The 19,878-nt window shown below is 44.9% G+C and overlaps 1 protein-coding gene across 1 annotated transcript in view; it reads left to right on the top strand.

Annotated features, from left to right (window-relative positions):
- Positions 1–19,878, top strand: part of CFAP221 (cilia and flagella associated protein 221) — a 131,456-nt gene that overhangs the window by 51,023 nt on the left and 60,555 nt on the right. The window contains exons 7-11 of the mRNA XM_036254841.1: positions 10,259–10,418; positions 11,816–11,936; positions 12,020–12,131; positions 12,318–12,426; positions 18,423–18,510. Coding sequence (XP_036110734.1) covers positions 10,259–10,418; positions 11,816–11,936; positions 12,020–12,131; positions 12,318–12,426; positions 18,423–18,510 — 590 coding nt within the window. The remainder of the gene's footprint in view (positions 1–10,258; positions 10,419–11,815; positions 11,937–12,019; positions 12,132–12,317; positions 12,427–18,422; positions 18,511–19,878) is intronic.

Raw genomic sequence — 19,878 nt, 5'->3', positions numbered from 1 at the left:
TGAAGGATGGCAGGCCTCAAAAAGAGAGAAAGGCCCTGTGTCAGTACTGAGCTGTGTCAGTAGTGAGAGCCACTGTGGAATGGAGAGGAATGGGCTTGTGTCCTTTGGCTCCAAAGGGCAGAACTAGAACCAGTGCTTTGTTGAGACACCCAAAGATGGTTTCACTGGTTATCAAGCAGCTAGTGCACTATCGCCGAAGACTGGTGTGGATGTTACAGAGGGCAGTCCAACATCAGATGGGGGCTTCAACTAGGTCAGTGCCCCAAAATGTTGAACACATTATAATGCCCAGGGATCCATCCCTGGTGATTTGGGTTTTGTAGCACCTCCAGATCGTCCTGATACAGACATTCCTCAGAGTGGCGTTTGGAGAGCGCTGGACTAGCCTACCCCACCCAATGGCCTATAATTCCATTAAGTTCCATAGGTAGAAAGGAGCCACTAAGATTTCTGAGCAGTTGTGATGGGAACCATTTGTAGGAAGGTCAGTGTAGCTGCAGTGTGTGTGACCGAAGTGTTCATTGTGTTGGGAATGGAATAATTTAGGCCCCGAGAGCCTGCACTAAGCTGGTGTCAGCAGCAATGAAAAGGAAGGGAGAATTGGGGAGAAAGCTAGAGATTCCTATGGCCAAGGCATTCTTCTCTGAAACAAAACAAAACAAAAAACAAACAAACAAAAAATCTATGTCCCAAGACACAGAATATTAATTTACCAAAAGGGTTTTGAAACACAACCTATTAGAAACCTGGGGACTGTGCACAGAAGCAGCTGTAGTGTTGAGCATATATGAATGGCACCTATATGAGAAACACTTGACAAAGGACGCAGCCTTCCCACGGGTGCTCCGGTTGTACATTGCGCAGCCGCACAATTCAGACAAATGGGCGGGACCTCCACACGTCTCCTGCTCAGTCTGAGGCTTTTCTGTTGTTCTGGTGCTTTGTTTGTTGCTGGTCTTTGAAATTCCTCCTTGAAGTGAAATTAAATTAAACATTACCAGTTTGGAGTCGAGAGAGAGGTGAGAACTAGGGACATAAATTTAGGCATCACCTGAATATTGATGGATCATCCAGCTGTGGGACTGGGAATGAGGTCACCCGGGGATTGAGTGGGTTAGAAAAAACAGTGGGCTGGGGACCAGCCCTGGACACAGGCACTCAGAGGACAGCAAGGGGAGTGGGTCCAGGACAGAGACCAAGGAGGAAGATCAGGAGAGGGTGGTGCTGGAGAAGACATGAGGGAGGGAGGGAGGGAGGGAGGGAGGGAGGGAGGGAGGGAGGGAAGGGAGGAAGGAAGGAAGGAAGGAAGGAAGGAAGGAAGGAAGGAAGGAAGGAAGGAAGGAAGGAAGGGCCAGCCAGGGCTCTTGAGTGGATCCCACCTCTATGATTTTAAATGATCTGCATCGTGTGGATGGTGTTGCCTACAGTGGCTTTACAAACTGGTCTGCTAGGCTGGACCGCTCGGCCTCCTGGGTAGCTATGTGATGAGTCTCAGTCCTCCTTTGCTCCACTGGTCTCAGGCATTTTCCTGCCTCAGTTTCCCACTTTGTTGATGTAGCAATACATCTTGGTTGTGATTCTTTTGAGGCCATAGATGACTTGAATTCACCAGCAGTAAAACACCCTGGCTGCATGGACAGTGGATACAGTCTGGCCGGCCCGTAGCCCAGGCAAGCTTTGGGCTTTCCCGGCTTGTCAGGGATCTTGCTGGACTCACAGGCCTTACAGTTGGATGGTCATGGATCATTTCTTTGGTCAGTAAGTCATTTCACCTCCATTTCACAGGTAGGCTAACAACCATAAGCTAATTTTACACAGTCAGCTTGTGTATTTTATAGACACTGTTTCAGACGCATCTTTGGTGACTGATTGTCTGGAGGCTTGTGGAGCTACCAATAGTCCATTGGGTTACAAAGCAACATTTTCTCCAGGAATTGGAAGCATCCTTTGTCCATGCCTTCCGGGCATTTCGTGCTCAGTCTTGCCAAATAAAAACATTTGAATAAAGCTAATTCCTAGAAGATGGAACCTCACATAGAGCCCTCAACTTGAACTCAACTGCCATGTGCCTCTGGGCATCCTCAGGGCGCAGCGAACTGTAGCTGTCAGGCGCTGGGTCTGACGATGGCCCCGAGATTTTCCTGAGACTGGGGCAAAGGAGTAGAGGATTTTGTGTACTGACTTGTACTGTTGACAAGAAATCATACACAGTTAAAACATCAAGACACTGTTGATAATTTTGGAAGAGCCAAAAATATATGAGTTTGGCCAAGATCTGATTGTTGGAGACCAGCCAAATTCCACACACACACAAATTGTTGCACTTGTTTTGACACTTTGAGATCCTGGACATTCACTTGGTGTCACTCAGGAAGAATGCATCCAATTCATGTCAGTGGTAAAATGGCTAGTTAAGCTAGAGTGCCTTCCTGAGGGCTATTGCCCAGAATTCTTATTTCACTACTTTCATTCTCTTTCTTTTTTCAACTATGATGAGTATATATCAAGCGTTTACAAATAATTTTCTAATTTCATTTTCTTACAAAATGTACATTTTTACAACTTTATATTGATTTGAGAGTAATCCCAGAGCCTCTGCCCTTGCTTTGACCTCAGGCTACATCTTGGCTGCCCTTAGGCCCAGGGCCAGCAACCCAGCAGGCAGCCTATCCTGTGGAGAGCACATTCCCTCCCGGGGATGAGCACCGGGACCCGTGAGCACTGCACCCTGCTGTAGAGGCCCAAGGTCCCCGTGGGCCTGCTGACTTGGGCGGCCTGTCTGGACTCAGGCCCCAGTCCAGCCACGTCCTCTCTGTCGGACTCATTCACGCTCCTACATCTGCCACCGTGCTGCCCACATCCCAGCATTTAGATTTCAAAAGAAAGTGAGCGTCAGGCCCAGTTGGCCTCTTTTTTCTCCAAAGACCCCTTGACTAAGGTATTTTATCACCTAACAGGCCTCACCTGCAGGGTCCAGAGCTGCTGGGAGTCCGCAGGCAAAGCCATTCCTTTCAGACAGGAGTGTGATAGGGAAGGACACCCCCGCCTCTCCTCCCTGCCTCTCCATACACCTGCAGTGGGTGACCCCAGCCTCCCGCACAAGCTGCAGGGCCAGGGCTGTCGAAGGATGGTAAGACCTTTGAACCTCCTGCACACAAAAGGAGACCCCCTAAATGTTTCTTACTGGTGGTTAGGACAACCGTGAACAGCCTCATCCCAGGAAATAGGTGCTGATTATATGGCTGTACCGAGAAATGGAGACGTACATGTATGTCTTTGGCAAGTAAAAGAAATGCGTGAGATGCACCAGCAAGGCGCTTCTGACAGTCCAGTTCAGCAGGGGCCATATGCAGTTGGAAAAGAATGCTCAGGAGGACTGGAATCAAGAGACCCAACTTTCTCATGGCTTTCTGAAGCACCAAGCCTAGTGGTGAGGGAGAACAATTAGGGACAGTTCATATCTCAAATACAGATGGGTTCCCTATGTCCCTTATTTACCTACTCGATGGTGGCATACTGAAGAAGGCAGGCAAAGCTAGATAAGCAGGTGGCAGTTCTTGGGGCACAGACGCTGAAGCTGCTCTGTCACCCTGAACTGCTCCTCTTCTCTGGGCACTCCATCTATCCTCAGCGGGCGGCGTGCCACACACACCGTGGTCGGCATGACGTGAACAGTCGCTCCCGTTCACTCGTAGCTAGCCACATGCCAGGTGCCGTGCCAGGCACATAACACGCTCTGCCTCGCTTCCTCCCACAGCCCTGCGAGGAGGGACTGCCGTCATGGAGGCCAGCTGACTGACTGCAGGCGCAAGCCGATGACTGCTCTAAGCTGGGGTTCCGACACCCGGGTGCCCCGAAGTGGGGGAGGGCGGGGGATAGACTCGTATGGGAGACTGGAGTGTCTCTGTATTCTCCTTGCCTTCAATGGCATGTCCGTTTGGGCTGGTTATGCTCAGGAACTTCACCCAGAGAACAAAGCCTGTTCCTGCCCATTCCCTGTACTTCTCTCCATTCAGAAGTGCCACGGAGGCCAGGGGGAGGCGAGCGATGCCCGCCCCAGCCTTCCCGGCCGGACAAGGCTGCCCGCCGCCCGCCAGCGAGCAGGCCGTGTGGGGCCCACGGAGAAGGCCTGGGCCAGCGCCGGCCGCGCCGCGGAGCCAACAGAGCTCTGGGTGTGAACAAGTGTGGGAGAGACTGGCTAAACACGCACAAATACGTTTCTTTTAAAAGCAGCCTTATAGAAATGAAATGTGTTTGTTATAAAAATTCCAACACTGCAGAAAAAGCACAAACATCTAATTTGAAAATATTGCCCAGATCATCACCACACCACCCTGGAAAAGTCACCATTAACGTCTGCTGGACGTTGCTGCCGACACCCCCCTGTAACAGGTTCCTGGGCTGCATACCTAGAGGCTGGGCGCACAGACAGAGATAGTGCAAATGTTAGAAGAACGGGACCTCCCACACATTAAAATATTGGTTTGTGTTTGCTATTGATTGAAGGAAAACAGATGAAGCCAAAGGAATTGATGAACTTCCTCGGTGTAAGTTTATGACTAACGTGAAGAAAGATGATGGGACATTAAGCCGTCGGCGCCACTGTCTTTCCCGACTGCAGGCTCCAGCCTCAGCCGGCATGTTGGCTGTGGGCGGGGAGGGAGTCAGCAGCCTCCCTCCTGCCCTACGGCCCAGTCTGTCATTTTGTCATCTGATGTGTAGCATCTGTGTTCTGTTTTATGACCGGAAAAGCCATAGTTTCTTAGTTTTTATTTAAATGGAACTAGGAGACCTGATTGTGAGGCTCAGTTGGTTGGAGCATCGTCCCATACACTGAAAAGTTTTGGGTTCGATCCCCAGTTGGGGCACATAAGGGAGGCAACTGATTAATGTTTCTCTCATATTAATGTCTCTCTCTCTCTCTCTCTCTATCTATCTATCTATCTATCTTTCTGTCTCCCTTCCTTTCTCTGAAAGTCAATAAAAAACATATTATCAGGTGAGGATTAAATAAACAAATACATGGAACTAGGGTTTCACCTCCATTCTTGCTCCGTTTTCTCCATCTCTGTATTTCAGTTCTTTTCCTGGAGTCTGGATTTTGTGGTCCAGTGGCTTGTTAACGGGTTCCGGGGGCTGCATACCTCGAGCGCGCGCATGGTTGGGAGGGTTTCTCTGCTGCCTGTCACCCTGAAGGACAGCTCGACTGGGTATGAAAGTCAGAGAAACAGTGTGGGAGAAGGGATGCTGCTGCTGCTGATAATAATAACAGCTACTGTCTACATAGTGCTGACCATCTGCCAGGCACCACTCTGAATGTCTGCCTCACTTAATACCCCACAACTCACAGGAGCAGATTATACTAGAATGCCCACTTGACAGATGAGGAATCGGGGGAGGGAATGTTTCGGTAAGCTGCCCAAGGGCAGAGCTGGGCTTGGCACGCAGAATCCGGCACACTCAGCTGGAGCGCCCTGAGAGCACATCTCCCGTAACTGCCCGTGCTCACGGGGGCCAGGAGAGTAGCAGGCGAGTCTGCACCATCTGCTCGGTGAGCTGCGACTCTGGTCACACGCTCTCTGTTCTCCTACCACGTCACTCCAGCCACCTTCTGAAGTAGGCCCTGGGTCTCAGAGGATAGAAATGTCGTGCCAGCAAGTGGCTTCACCAGCTCCCCGCCCTGCTGGTCTGTGATGAGGAGAGGGGGTCCCTTTGTGACGATCTCCGCTTCTCCAGGGCCCAGCCACACTCCTACGTTTTGCCACGTTAATCAGTGAGTAGTTGGGTGTGTTTTCAGGGCTGTGCCTCTTACTTGAGGGGAAATCTGCCCCCCCAGCTCGCAGCTTGCCACCTGCCTCAGTTTACAGTGTTTGCGGTTGTACTCATTCCCCTTGTTTAATAGATTTCTCTTTCATTGGGCACTTTTTTCCTTGTTTTGACGAGTTTTACAGGAGGGCAGTCAAGTTAAAGCAGCTTTATCTCATCCTCTTTCACCAGCAATGCTGCTGGGTTTGTTTCCGCGGGGTTTGCGTCCTCCCTCTCTGTCCAGGCGTTCGTTCTAGAACCACGTACTCGGCCCTGCTGTGTGCCAGGTGCTCTGACAGGAGCCAAGGGGCCAAGGGAACAAGACGGACGCTCTCCGGCTCTGCTGGGGCTGACATTATCGTCACTAGAACCTAGTGGGAGAGAGACGAGTGCACCAAGAATGACATCGTCCAGAGTAGAAATGGCTATGAAGAAGAGCAAACCTGGTGATGTGACCAGCTCACGGCTCTCGCCCAGGTGTCAGGAAAGGCGTCTCTGAGAAGTAGTGTCAGTTTAGACCTGGTGGACAAAGAGGTGCCAGACCTGCTTAGAGCCCGGGAAGGGGACTTCAAGGACAGGGAGCCATCAGTGCCAAGTGCGTAAGGTTGCAAGAGGCTTGGTCGTGTTTGAGGGAAATAGGAAGCCCAGCCTGTCTGGAGGGTGTGAGCAACGGCAGGAGGTCTCAAGACCAAACTGGAGAGACTGATGGGGACTTGAGTCAGGAAGGATTTAGGGTTTGGCTCTGAGCTGTGTGTGAGTCTATTGGAGGTTTCTAGCATGGTGACATGACCTTATTCATGTTTTAAAAGGCCTCACAGGCTCTGAGGAGAGAGGTATTGGAGTGGCACAAGGGGGAAGCAGACAGTCCCTCCTTCGGAAGGGTGCTGGAGGGGTGTGCATGCTGCACGCACTCTGGCGGCCAGCGGTCGTAGGCCTGGCAGACAGTGAGCCACTGACCTGGCCGCGTGTCCCCCAGCATCCTCCTCCTCAGACTACCCAGCTTTCCGTCCACACAGGCAGAGCCCCAGGGTGTTCTCGTACTGCTCCAAGGTCTGCACTTTGGTATTGATGGGCAGAGAGGAAAAGGAAGATTTCAGTACTACTTATTTCTGGTTCTAGTCACAAACCCTTGCTGGAGGGAGAACGGATTAAAGATTAAAACAAGAACTGGGCCTATTAAGAATTCAAATGGGTCAAGCACAGTTTTTCCAAGAAACATTTCCTCTTTTTGACATGTTAATGATAATTTCATACACAAGAAATTATAACTTGCTTATTGGGCTCAGACATTAAGGAGGACACATTCACGGGGCACACACCATGTGCCAAGCATTATCCCAGACACTGCACCTGGTTTTCTCCTCACCCCATTCTGCTGATGAGAAAAGTGAGGCTCAGGCAAAGCAACCAAGTCACTGAGCCCGCAGGAGGCGGAACAAGGGTGTGAGTCGGGGGGTGGGGGAGTCTGTGAGGTCCCTGGGGCCCTTCCCTGTCCGCACTCTCTGGGCAGCATGACGGCCTCCGATCGTCCCAGTGGGTGGCGTGTGACTCCCGGCAGAGAGCGAGAAGGAGGAACTCCTTGAAGCCTTCCCTTCCGCAATCCAGGGAGTCAAAGACTGTTCGAGTTGTCAACAGCTTGTTCGTGGACAATTTTTAAACTATGTGACTATTAAATTTCCAACTGGGCCAGAGAGATTAAGAAGTTTGCCCAAAATCACAGCTAGTGAAGCCCTAAATATGGAAGATTAAGGTCAATACTAGCACTTCCAGCATGGGGGGGACTGGCCTGTACTTTCTGAGATTTTTGAAGGAAAAGTTACTTAAAAATTATAACAACATTGTAATGACACTGTATGGACATGTAAGAAAAGAAATTTTAAAATATTATCCCCATCCTGGGCCTTAAGCCCTAGCAAATAATGTACTTTCATGGTTCCATCTTCTCTTCGTAACTGCTCGTGTTTGTGAGCATCTTACATCACTGTAATCAAGGCAAAGATACAGTGCTATTTTCTGCTGACTTCACTTATAGTTATAGCATTTCTAAGTGTTTTACGTTTTCTTCATAAGACTCATTGTTTTATTGATAAACCAGGGTTTTTTTAGCCTTTAGTTGGTTTCTATGTTCTATTTTCTCTCCTCTCTCTCTCTCTCTGCCTCATCACCCTCCCTGCCCTGTGATTTAACATTATGTCTGGTTGTGTTAAAGGTAATGATCTGAAATGTAATTGAAGTCATAAAATCATAGTTTGGGATTTTTTAATGAAATAGTAAATTTGGGGGGGCTCTTCTCACTTCTAAAACATGAAACATACTCTCATTTCTCCCACCATTAATTTTCGCCAAACAATAAGCTATGACTGCTTGGCACACTTTTTGTGGCTGTTAGCATTTGACAATCAGCTGCAACCAAGTTCTGTTAACAGAGCTGTGTTGACTGGTATCCCTGTTAATGGAAAAGGCAGTGTAGTCCGGTTGCCTAGGCTACAGTGCCAGTGTGCTTTATGTATTCCATCTGGGCTGGGAACACTTAAAAATAAATCAGCCAGGGCAAGGCAAACATTAATCCTTGCTCCAGAGCTTGTTCTTATTTTTTTAGGTTAATGAGCTAGAGCAGAAGCACTAGAATGTTCTAAAGCCCCCAGTGAATTGCAGGTCAAACAGGTCTGTTTTCTGGTCAAGTGGGTGGTCAAGGTATCGAACCCCAGGGCATCATGGCGCTCTGCCCTGCTGATCTTAGGCTGGTGGAGAGAACCGAGCTCTTCTGCTGATCGCCTCTTCCCTGTGGTGGTCTCTGGAATCACGAGTGGGTGTTGTTTAAAGATTTTGACTTCTGCTCTCAGGAAATTGAGAAATATCTGTTTCTGGAGCACTAGGCTTGGGGTCCAGGAAGATAAAAGAGCTTTGGGGCCTGTTGTCTGCCTTAGGGGCTTGCAGTCTCCTAGGAGCTTGTAAAGGGAGGCAGTGGTTCAGGCAGGCAAGATCGGAGGGCTGACCGAGGTGAGCCTTCGGTTCCTGTGGCTGGAGACTCAGGAGGAGTTTCACGTAATGTGTAGGATGAAATATTCATTCAACAAGTATTTATTGAGGTTAAACACAGTTAAAAGCGCCTACTTTTGTAAAATTTACATTCAAATTCAGGGAAAGGCAGACAGTAGAGAAGTAATTTCAGAGAGTAGGATGAAAAACGAAAAAGAGCTGGAGAAAGAGCTTCCCAGGCAAAGGAAACAGCAAGTGCCAAGGCCCTGAGGCAGCAGGAGCCCAACCTCTGAGGACTAGTGTGAAGGCCCCTCTCCTGCAGGTCTCAGCAGCAGCCTCTCCTCCCCAGAGAGGCCTTTCCGTTCACCCTATCTCAGAAAGCGTGTCATATTTTGCTTTCTTCCCCATACCCTGCGTTATTTTTCTTGTTGGTATTCATGACTTTATATTTTATATTCACTTGTTTATTTATTTTTGTGTGCTATCCCCAAATAGAATGTAAACTCTCAGATCCATGACTCTGATTTGGTTTATTGCTGTTTCTCCAGAGCCTAAAACAGTGCCTGGCACACAGTGTGTGCTCCCTGAGTGCTCAGCTGGCTGAGGGAAGTGTCTGTGTGAAGCGTAGAAAGTACGGGTGGGTTCAGAGAGGGTTCGATGGGGAGGAGGTATGTCAGGAGTTTACTAGAGAATGTGCAAGGCCCCTGCAGGGACTGGGAAGACCAGATGCGCAGGGCCATAAGGAATCATTTAGAAGCAAGCCAGAGAGCCTTCCGTGGAGTCAGAATATCAGCCCTTCTCAAACCTAGAACCTTGATCCTCCCTCCTCCTACCGCTCTCCCTTTTATTCTTCTTTCCACGTTTATTGAGCCTTTACTATGTTCCAGCCCTGGTGGCAACAGAGACAAGGAAGGAATAAGACATGGTGGGATATTTGACTTTGAAGAGAACAGTTGTTCATCATGAAAATTTTAAAGCAAAGAATCAAATTATACAAAAATATAGGGAACTGCATTATTTGGACGAAAACTTGTATGTGTGTTCCTAGCTTATCCTTGTTGCTCACAGCATTAACATTGACATCTGGTAGTTAGTTTAAAGATTTTGTTTCTGAGAATTTATCTGTGATTTCCATATACTGACTGACATGTACAGTATATATTTATTTATGTAATTGACACAATCCAATAATTATTATAAAGGATTAATATAGTAATTGGTAAATAAAATTGATGTAAACGCCAGAAGTTGATTCACATGTATTTAATGAAAAGACTATTAAAAAGGATAGAAATGATTGTGTTTATCCTGGGAAGAATGAGTGTGCGTGCGTACAGGTGTGCGTGTGTGCGCATGCGTGCGTGTGTGTGCACGTATGTGCGTGTGTATGTGCGCCTGCGTATTCGCGCGTGTTCCTCTTTGACAGGACTTCGCAGGGAAAGGATCTCACTTTGTTGTCACTTCCTCCTCTCAGGGATCATTCCGGCCAACGGGAAGATGAACGTGACCGTGACGTTCAGGCCCTTTCAGTACGGGATCGCACAAGTGAGGATGCAGCTGTGGATCTCGCAGTTCAACTCTCAGCCCTACGAATGTGTCTTCACCGGATCGTGCCATCCCAACATGGCTCTGCAGTATGGCCGCCTTAGGATACTTTTGTTTATTCTTAAAAGTTTTCTAAAATGCCAAGTCTTCCTTCTATTCTGTCTTTCTTTATTGTAACAGAATGCCATCAAAAACGTACTTAAAATACACTTTATAATATGGGTAATGCGTAGAATGTCTCTATGCTTGTCTTTCTCTGCCAAAGACCCCTTCATTTTTATTATCAACACTAGCAATTAGATTTCTTGAGGAGACTGTTTTTAACACCCTCAACTTTGTTGTTGTTGTTGTTTCTCAGTATTTACGGCAGCGATGTCAAAGCTTTCTGAGATGTGGATGCTGAGCCGCAGCTCACTCCCTAACCAGGCGCCTCATCCCTGCACATCACAGCATGTCCATCAGTGTATCTCACCAGAGGACAGGGTCTCCCAAGCCATGGGCCTTCCAGGACATTCTTACCTAGGCCATGTTCAATTTGAGGTTGCTGGCATGTTGCCCATGCTTTGCAGTGGAGCCAGTTCTTACGTGCTCAGCAAATGGGTATTGGCTGTCAGAATGAGTGAACTTTAGCATATTCTTATCTTCTATCTGTAATATCATGGAAATATGCAATCCTGTAAAACAAGTGTTAGATATTCTTGCTTAAAGAAGTGCTTCATAGCCCTGGCCAGTTTGGCTCAGCAGTTGAGTGTAGGCCCATGGACCAAAGAGTTGCGGGTTCAATTCTGATCAAGGGCACATACCTCTCAGTTGCGGTTCAGTCCCCAGGCTGGTCGGGGTTGTGCAGGAAGCAACCAGTCGATGTGTCTCTCTCACATCAATGTTTCTCCCCGCCTTCTCCCACTCTATCTGAAGATAAATGGAAAAAACTTGTGATCATAATGTTTCTACTACATCTCATAATAAATAATTCGAATAGCTTCCGTAGGCATGTTAGCAACACTGTCTATACGTACGTATGTCCAAAGGCAGTTTGCAATGTAGAAAAAGTCTCAAACATTAGTCTGAATCACTTTTTGAAAGATCTTACTACAAACAGTGGGCATGCTCATTCTTTGCTAGGAAGAGAAATCAATGCAAGATTTTTTTTTTTTAATGTAGTAAATTTAGCTATTGAAAACCAGTAATCTAGAAATGAATTCTGCTAGACCATAGGAGCAATTTTCAGCATATCATGTTTTCCACTTGTTATGTTCTTTGAGAATGTAAGGAAAAAGAGTCACTGGTAAACTATTTTAATGTAAATGGTTATCCTTTGGTATACTGACATTGCATTTATTTCAGGAGACCAATGTTTTAGCACACCACTTGATTTACAATGATTACTTAATAGACTATAAGTCATGGTATTATCAGAAGGAAGGTAAAAATAGGAAACTTGGGTCATTGCATTATATACTAATTTAATTTCTGTTTTAAATTATAGATTAGACGAATTTGAAAGATTAAATGCTCTTTGTAATAAAGTAGACGTTCCTCCAGAAAAGTCAATGACACGGGTAAATTTTCACCGACTGCCAGCAAAGTTAAAACCTCCAAAAATTAAAGTAAGTGGGCATCATGTTAACCATGATGGGATGAGTGAGAGAGAAGCAAAATAATGAAGTTTTTTCTCCTGATTTGTTCCCAGGAAATTGAATATCAGAACTTGAGATTTCCAGTAGATTTATCAAATCCATTTGCTGTGGCAACTGTTTTAAACCAAGAACCAGGAAAATTGAAGATTAAAGAATTAAGAGAAGGTAACCAGATGATCCACCATAAATCAGCACCTGGGCAGAGTATGAAAGAATTATTGCTTGTGGCATTTACTATTCATGAACAATAACAACAAAATTCAGTTAGACCGCCATTAGAAATGTGTTTTTCTCTCAGCAAATGATTCTGATTTGATTACTGGGATAACCCTTGTCTGCTCCTACCCTCAGTTTTGGACCAAGGCAATGAGATTTCAAAAACAAGGCAGATGAAGGAGGCACTGTTTGAACAGAAAGTCAGACAGGACACTTGTGAAGAGACTGAAAATCACCTTAAGTGGTAAATATTGAGCAGTTATTTGTATCAATTGACAGCACTTTGTTTTGGTAATGGCTTTTTTATGAGACAATGAAATGTCATAACTCTTGAAAATTTTGATTATTGTTTCCCTCCACTGAACCTTCTGTTTCAGAATGAAGTTTCTTTTCGGAATAAATCAATGTGACCAAACTGTGCCCCTTTCTAAGCATGACCAGACAGTGGCAGACCCAGAGTGCCCTGGGAGAGGCGGACACTGCTCCTTGCTGCGGGCTGCTGCCAGCACCCACTTGTTCCCAAACCACCCAGGTCTCACCTGCACCGGAGCCCCCGGGGGCCTGCGGGAGCCCAGCAGTGCAGGAGGTTTTCAAACTCAGATGTGAGACTTCTGCCTGCTCCTGCAATCAAAATGGAGCTCTTTTCACAAATTTTATCAGGTCCTATACCAGGCATATCCATGTGTGCAGATTCAGCTAAAGCAAACTTCAGAAACATGTAAATTAAGCTAAAAAAAAAAAAAATCCTGTAGAGTCTTTGAGAGGCCTTGTCCATTCACCTGCCTAGGCGTGCCCCACCCTGTCACCCTGTCACCCTGCCACCCTGCCACCCTGCCTGCATGGGGGCAGGTGCACTTTGTTCTCATGGAAATACCACCTGCTTCAGTGTAAGTCTGTATTCAGGATCTGATCTCAGCCAAATAGGAAGTATGCCAGGTAACTGAAGAGTATGTTAAATAATTTTCTATTTTTCAATTATCGTTGACTTATGCTAGTTTCAGGTGTACATCCCAGTGACTAGATATTACATAACTTAATAAGTGATCATCCCAATAAATCTAGCACCCATCTGACACCATACATGGTTATTATAATATTATTGACTGTACTCCCTATGCTGTACTTTACTCCCCCAAGACTGTTCTGTAACTACCAATTCTTATTCTCTTCACCTTTTCACCCATCCCCCCACCCCTTTGGCAACTGTGAAAATGTTCTCTGTATCTATGAGTCTGTCTCTGTGCTGCTTGTTTGTTTATTTTGTTTTTTAGATTCAATTGTTGCCCTGGCTGGTTTTGCTCAGTGGTTAGAGCGTCGGCCTGCGGTCCGGAGAAACCCAGGTTCCATTCCCACTAAGGGCACGTACCTCGGTTGCAGTTTGTCCCCGGCCCTGGTTGGGTCGTGTGGGTGACAACCACTCGATGTGTCCCTTTCACATCAATGTTTCTCTCTCTCTCTCTCTTCCTCTCTCTCCCTCCCACTCTATCTAAACCAAAAATAGATTCAATTGTTGATAGATATATATTTATTGCCATTTTATAATTTATATTTTTTATCTTTTTTCTCCTTCTTCTTAAAGAAGTCCCTTTATTTATTTTTTTAATTAAAAAAATTTTTGTTGTTGTTACAGATGTTTTTTTCCCCCATTCACACCCTCCTCCCAATCCTGCCCCCAGCCCCAGCATTGTTGTCTATGTCTATTGGTTGTGTATATATGCATATCTCTTCCCCACCCCCACCCCCTCTTCTGAGGATTGTCAGTCTGTACCCTACTTCTATGTCTCTGGGTGTATTTTGTTCATCAGCTTGTCTTGTTCATTATATTCCACAAATATGTGAGATTATGTGGTATTTGTCTTTCTCTGATTGATTTGTTTCACTTAGGATAATATTCTCTAGGTCCTCCATATCATTTCAAAGGATAAGAGGTTTTTCTTTCTTACACCTGCATAGTATTTCATTGTGTATATGTACCACAGTTTTTTTATCCACTCAGCTATTGATGAACACTCGGGCTGTTTCCAGATCTTAGCTATTGTAAATAGTGCTGCTATGGACATAGGGGTACATATATTCTTTCTGATTGGTGTTTCAGGCTTCTTAGGGGTATATTCCTAGAAGTGGGATCACTGAGTCATTAACATTTCATGTAATACTGGTTTGGTGATGATGAACTCCTTTAGCTTTTTCTTGTCTGGGAAGCTCTTTATCTGTCCTTCAATTCTACATGATAGATTTTCTGGGTAGAGTAAACTTGGTTGTAGGTCTTTGCTTTTCATCACTTGGAATATTTCTTGCCAATCCTTTCTGTTCTCCAGAGTTTCTGTTGAGAAATCATCTGACAATCTTATGGGAGCTCCCTTGTAGGTAACTCTCTTTCATGAAGCTTTTAAGATTCTCTCTTTGTCTTTAACCTTTGGCATTTTAATTATGATGTGTCTTGGTGTGAGCCTCCTTGGGTTCATCTTGTTTGGGATTTTCTGTGCTTCTTGGGCTTGTATTTCTAGTTACTTCACCAGGTGAGGGAAGTTTTCCAGCATTATTTTTTCACACAGGTTTGCAATTTCATGCTTTCTCTCATCTCCTTCTGGCACGCCCATGATGTGAGTGTTGGTATACTTGAAATTGTCCCAGAGGCTCCTAATACTATCCTCACTTTTTTGGATTCTTTTTTCTTTTTGCTATTCTGATTGGATGTTTTCTGTTTCCTTATCTTCCAAATCTCTGATTTAATCCTCTGATTCATCTACCCCACTGCTGAGTCCCTGAAATGTATTCTTCATTTTATTAGTGTATCCTTTATTTCTGACTGTTTTTTTTTAAATGTTTTCTAGTTCTGTTTTTATGTTTCCTATCTCTTTGTTGAAGTTCTCACTAAGATTATTTATTCTTCCCCTAAGTTTATTAAGCATCCTTATGACCACTATTTTGAATTCTGCATCTAGTAAATTGCTTGTCTCCATTTTGTTTAGCTCTTTTTCTGGAGTTTTGTTCTGTTCTTTCATTTGGGACATGTTTTTTGTCTCCTCATTTTGGCTGCCTCCCTGTATTTGTTTCTATGTATTAGGTAGAGCTGCTATGTCTCCTGGGCTTGGTAGATTGGCCCTATGTAGTAGATGTCCTATGGGGACCAGTGGTGCAGCCTTTTCAATTATCTGATCTGTCCACTCCAGGTGGATCCCCCATGTGGGCTATGTATACCCTCCTGTTACACCTGAGCCTTGATTGCTATTGACACATCAATGGGAGGGATTTACCCACAGGCAGATCAGCTGCATGGACTGGCTGCAACCACTGTGGAGGATCAACTGTGTAGGGGCTCACCCCTTGGAGCAAGACTTACTTCAATGAGGTTCTGGTGCCTGCTGAGTCTTCCCTTGAGTGTGTGGTTGGGTATGCTTTGACGGGGTCCAAAACTGTTCACTTGTTGCACTGGTTCTGGGGCCTCCCAGGAGAGGCAAGCCAGTGTCAGCCACCACCTATGTTCTGCCCAGGGCCATCCAGCATGAACCACAAAGTAATCTGCAGATGACAGCTACTTGTACTGGACTTAGAGGCACCCTGGAGAAGCCAAGCTGCAAACCAAGGCTGACTGTCACTAGTGCTGGGCCTGGGGCCACTTAGTGACAGGTACATGGCAGTCTGAGGCCAGATGCTGCTTGTCTGAGAGATTTTAGGAAAACCTGAAACATGATCCAAGACAAGCCATTCATATGGAAAAGCCACTGGAAACATCTTGGATGGGTTCGCAAGTTGGGTCAGGTGGGGGAGTCTCAGGGAATCACCAGGGTGGGGCTAACAGTGTTAGCATGGTTGATGGAGACTCAGATATGATGCCCACCTACCAGCTCTGTGGGGAAGGGCCCATGAAAGGAACAATGGCCTTTGCCAGCACTTCTGTCTGGGAGAAAGCTGCCCCTTCAGCTCTCACCCTTATGCCAGACATTTCAGTTCTTCCCAGTATGTGTATGGTGCCCTTCTAGCAGCTGCCCCTGTGCTGGAGCTCAGAGGGAGTGAGTCCAAGTAAGTTCATGCATGAGCCCTTTAAGAGGAACACCTGGGACTCCAGCTGCCCTGCACCTCACTCGGCCATAATCCCTGCTGGTTTTTACAGCCAGAAGTTATGGCAACTTCTCATCCTGGCCCTGGAACCCTGGGCTGATGAGCCTGGTGTGGGGCTGGGACCCCTCACTCCTTAGGGAGTACCTCTGCAGCCCAAATATCCCTCCCAGTTTTTATCTGTCACACGTAGGTGTGGGACCAGATCATTCCTCATATCTAACCCTCCTACCAGTCTCTATGTGGCTTCTTCTTTATATTCTTAATAGTAGGACCTATGTTCAGCTAGAATTCGGGGGGTTCTGAATGATGGTTGTTCTATAGTTTAGTTTTAATTTTGACATGATTGTGGGAGGATTTGCATACCACATTTACCTATGCACCATCTTCAAAGATCATTTTTTAAAAATATTTTTCCCCATTTTGTTCATTTATAAAAATGAACACATTGTCATGGTAGAAAACCCAAAAATATTATTTATAAAGTATTGGGAAGAAAAAAATAACCACTATGTTGCTGTGTTTAAATGTTTTATCATGATCATATATTTTCAAAATAATTTTAAAAATTTAAAGATAAAAAAGTTAGTATGATGCAATGACCATGTCCTTCCTTCTATGCTTGAAATCATACCCTAAATTCAGTTTTCAATGCTGTATTATTCATTTAATATTTTCTCCCAACTTTTTTTGCTGAAAGATTTTAAACCCTCCAGTAACACCCATATACACTTGAGTAGGTTCCGCAGTTGTTAACATTATGCCAGATATACTTCCCCTTACTTTCTACACACACACACTTTTTTTTTCCTGAACCATTTAAAAGTAAATTTCAGACACCGTGAAGTGTCACTCCTAAAGACTTTAGCATATACTTCCTAAAAACAGAGACGTTACCATAATCAATTCTGAGAAATTTAAAATTGTTACAATAATAGTGTAATAATCAGCTCGTACACAGATTTACCCAGCCATCCCATTAATGTCCTTTATACCTGGGTTTTCACTTTTGGAGAGGAAGATCCAGGGTCCTATCAAAGATCATACAATTCATATTTAGTTTCCGTGTCTCTTTAGTCTCCTTTCGTCTAAAACAGTTCTCTAGACACCCCTTTAATTTCTAAAACCATAGCTACTACTTATTTTGAACATGTACCAGGCTTCATGATAAATTCATGACATACCAGAGTTTTGTAAACTGTGATAAAATGCATAAAATATAAACTTCACCATTTTAATAATTTTAAAGTGTACAATGCAGAGGTTTTAGGTATATTCACAATATTAAGGAACTATCACCATTAATTAATTCCAGAACATTTGCTTCACTCCAGAAAGAAACCCCATACCCATTAAGCAGTCATTTTCATTCCCCTCCCCCAGACCCTGGCAACCACTATAGATTTGCCTGTTCTGGACATTTCCTATAAACGGAATCATATAATACGTGGCCTTTTGTAACTGGCTTCTTTCATTTAACATGTTTTCAAGGTTCATCTATGTCATAGCATCTATCGGGACTTCATTTCTTTTATGGATGATTAATTCCATTATATGGACATACTACATTTTGTTTATCTATTCATCAGTTGATGAACATTTGGGTGGTTTCCATTTTTTTGAGATTGTGAATAATGCTGTTATGAACATTTATATACAAGTTTTTGTATGAACATATCTTTTCAGTTTTCATGAGCATATAGCCCATGTGGAATTGCTTGGTCATGTGGTAATTTTTTGTTTAACTTTTACGGAACTGACAAAGGTTTTCATCATGGCCAAACCATTTTGTATTCCAATCAGAAATGTTTAAGCATTCCAACTTCTCTATATCCTTGGCAATACCTGTTAATTTTCTTTGTTATCATTATAGCCATCCTAATGGGTGTGAAGTGGTACATCATTGTAGTTTGATTTGTATTTTGTTAATGACTAATGATGCTGAACATCCAGATTTTTTTATTCATAAATATTTCAGCCTGTGTCACCAGAAGATAAGCTTAATTTCACAGAACACGTTATTAATCTTAATTATGTTGCTGAAGTCCACGATTTCTCTGCCCCTGGTGTGTCCTCCAGTATCTCGGCAGCCCTTTCCAGTCGTAGTGTAGCTAAGACCCTCCATTCTAAAAGTGACTCTTGTATCCTGATGGTTCTGAATGCTGTTGTTTTTCTCCCCAGGCAGGTGCACCTTGGTAAAGATCATATGTCTTTTAAATTTATAAAAGACCTTTCTGAAGAGCAGCAAAAAGCAAACAACAAATACAAGGTCAGAATTACTGCTAATTGGATATCATGTAGTTCACTGACTGTTTTGAATTCCTGCTATAGGCAAGATGCAATATCAAGGACGGGAAAACTGTTGTTAAGTTTGGAGGGGAGGATGACAAGTTAATTGTTAACTATAAGTGAAGGCTGGCTGTAAATGTCACTAGAGACCTCTAGTAATTATAAAGGGGATTCAGAAGCCAGAGAGGAGAGAGAACTCATCTAACTGGAAAGCTTCCTTTAAGACAAGGTATAATTTTGAAAAATCCTAAAGAGGACAAAGGTATTCAATTGAGAGAGAGGGAAATGCTTCAAGTTTACCTGGAATTCTAGGTGTGAATTGCACCTGTCCGTGATATGCAGAGCATGAAGGTAAGAGAGACCCAAAGACAATAACCAGGAGCCACGCCAGGTCCACGGTCAAACCAAAGTTCCAAGTCAGAGACATTCTAAGGGGCTGAGCAGAGAGGGGGAAACTGGCTAGGGGAGGCCACTTGAGTCACCCAGGCAGCCCTGCAGGTTCAGGAAAGGGGGAGGAGGAGCTGTGGGACTGGGCAGCGCGCTGGGCTCACCGTGGCATACGGCGTTGTTACGTGCAGGGCAGGTGCAGAGAGCAGTAGGGGCAGGTCCACGGTGGCTGAAGCACAGGACACACAGGGGCCAGAGGTGGTAGGGCTTGGCGGGGGCTTCTTGTTGCAGGGGCTTGGACTTGATTGGTAGGACTTACAGAATCGTCGCTTACTGTATTAGTCAGCGAGGGCAGCGGTAACAATACAGCAGACTGTGTGGCTTAAGCAACAAAAATTTATTTTCTCACAATTCTGAAGGCCGGAAGACCAAGATTAAGGTGTGGGCAGGGCTGGCTCCTCCTGAGGTCTCTCCTTGCCTTGCAGATGGCCATCTTTCCCCTGGGTCTCACCCTGTCTTCTTTCTGTGTCCAAAGGTCCTCCTCTAATGACCTCATTTTAACTTGACTACCTCCTTCAATACCATATCTCCTGACTAGGAGTTAGGGTTTGAATATATGAGTTTTGGAGGAATGCCATTCAGCCATAATATATAAATTGAAGCGTGGGGGTGTGGGTTTCCCACACTCAATGCTACACAGTGGCAGTACTTGGTAGGAGGGATTAGGAAAAAGACATGGATCTTGTCAGATATGAACATAGTTCTCATATAGAATATTTTCCTTCCTAGATTTGGAGTATAAATCAGATGTTTGAGTAAATTTTTCTTTTTTTTTAAAGGATGTAAAATCATGACATTGGTAAATCTTAGCATTTAGGAAAGGCACACATTAGAGTGGCATTTAAATTTAGTTGGGTGTGTTGCTCAGATCCTTTGCACACAATTTGAAAAACAAAATATC

This window comes from Molossus molossus, unplaced genomic scaffold (assembly GCF_014108415.1).
Source record: "Molossus molossus isolate mMolMol1 unplaced genomic scaffold, mMolMol1.p scaffold_m16_p_11, whole genome shotgun sequence".
NCBI lineage: Eukaryota > Metazoa > Chordata > Mammalia > Chiroptera > Molossidae > Molossus > Molossus molossus.
This window is presented reverse-complemented; position numbering and strand designations above follow the sequence as displayed.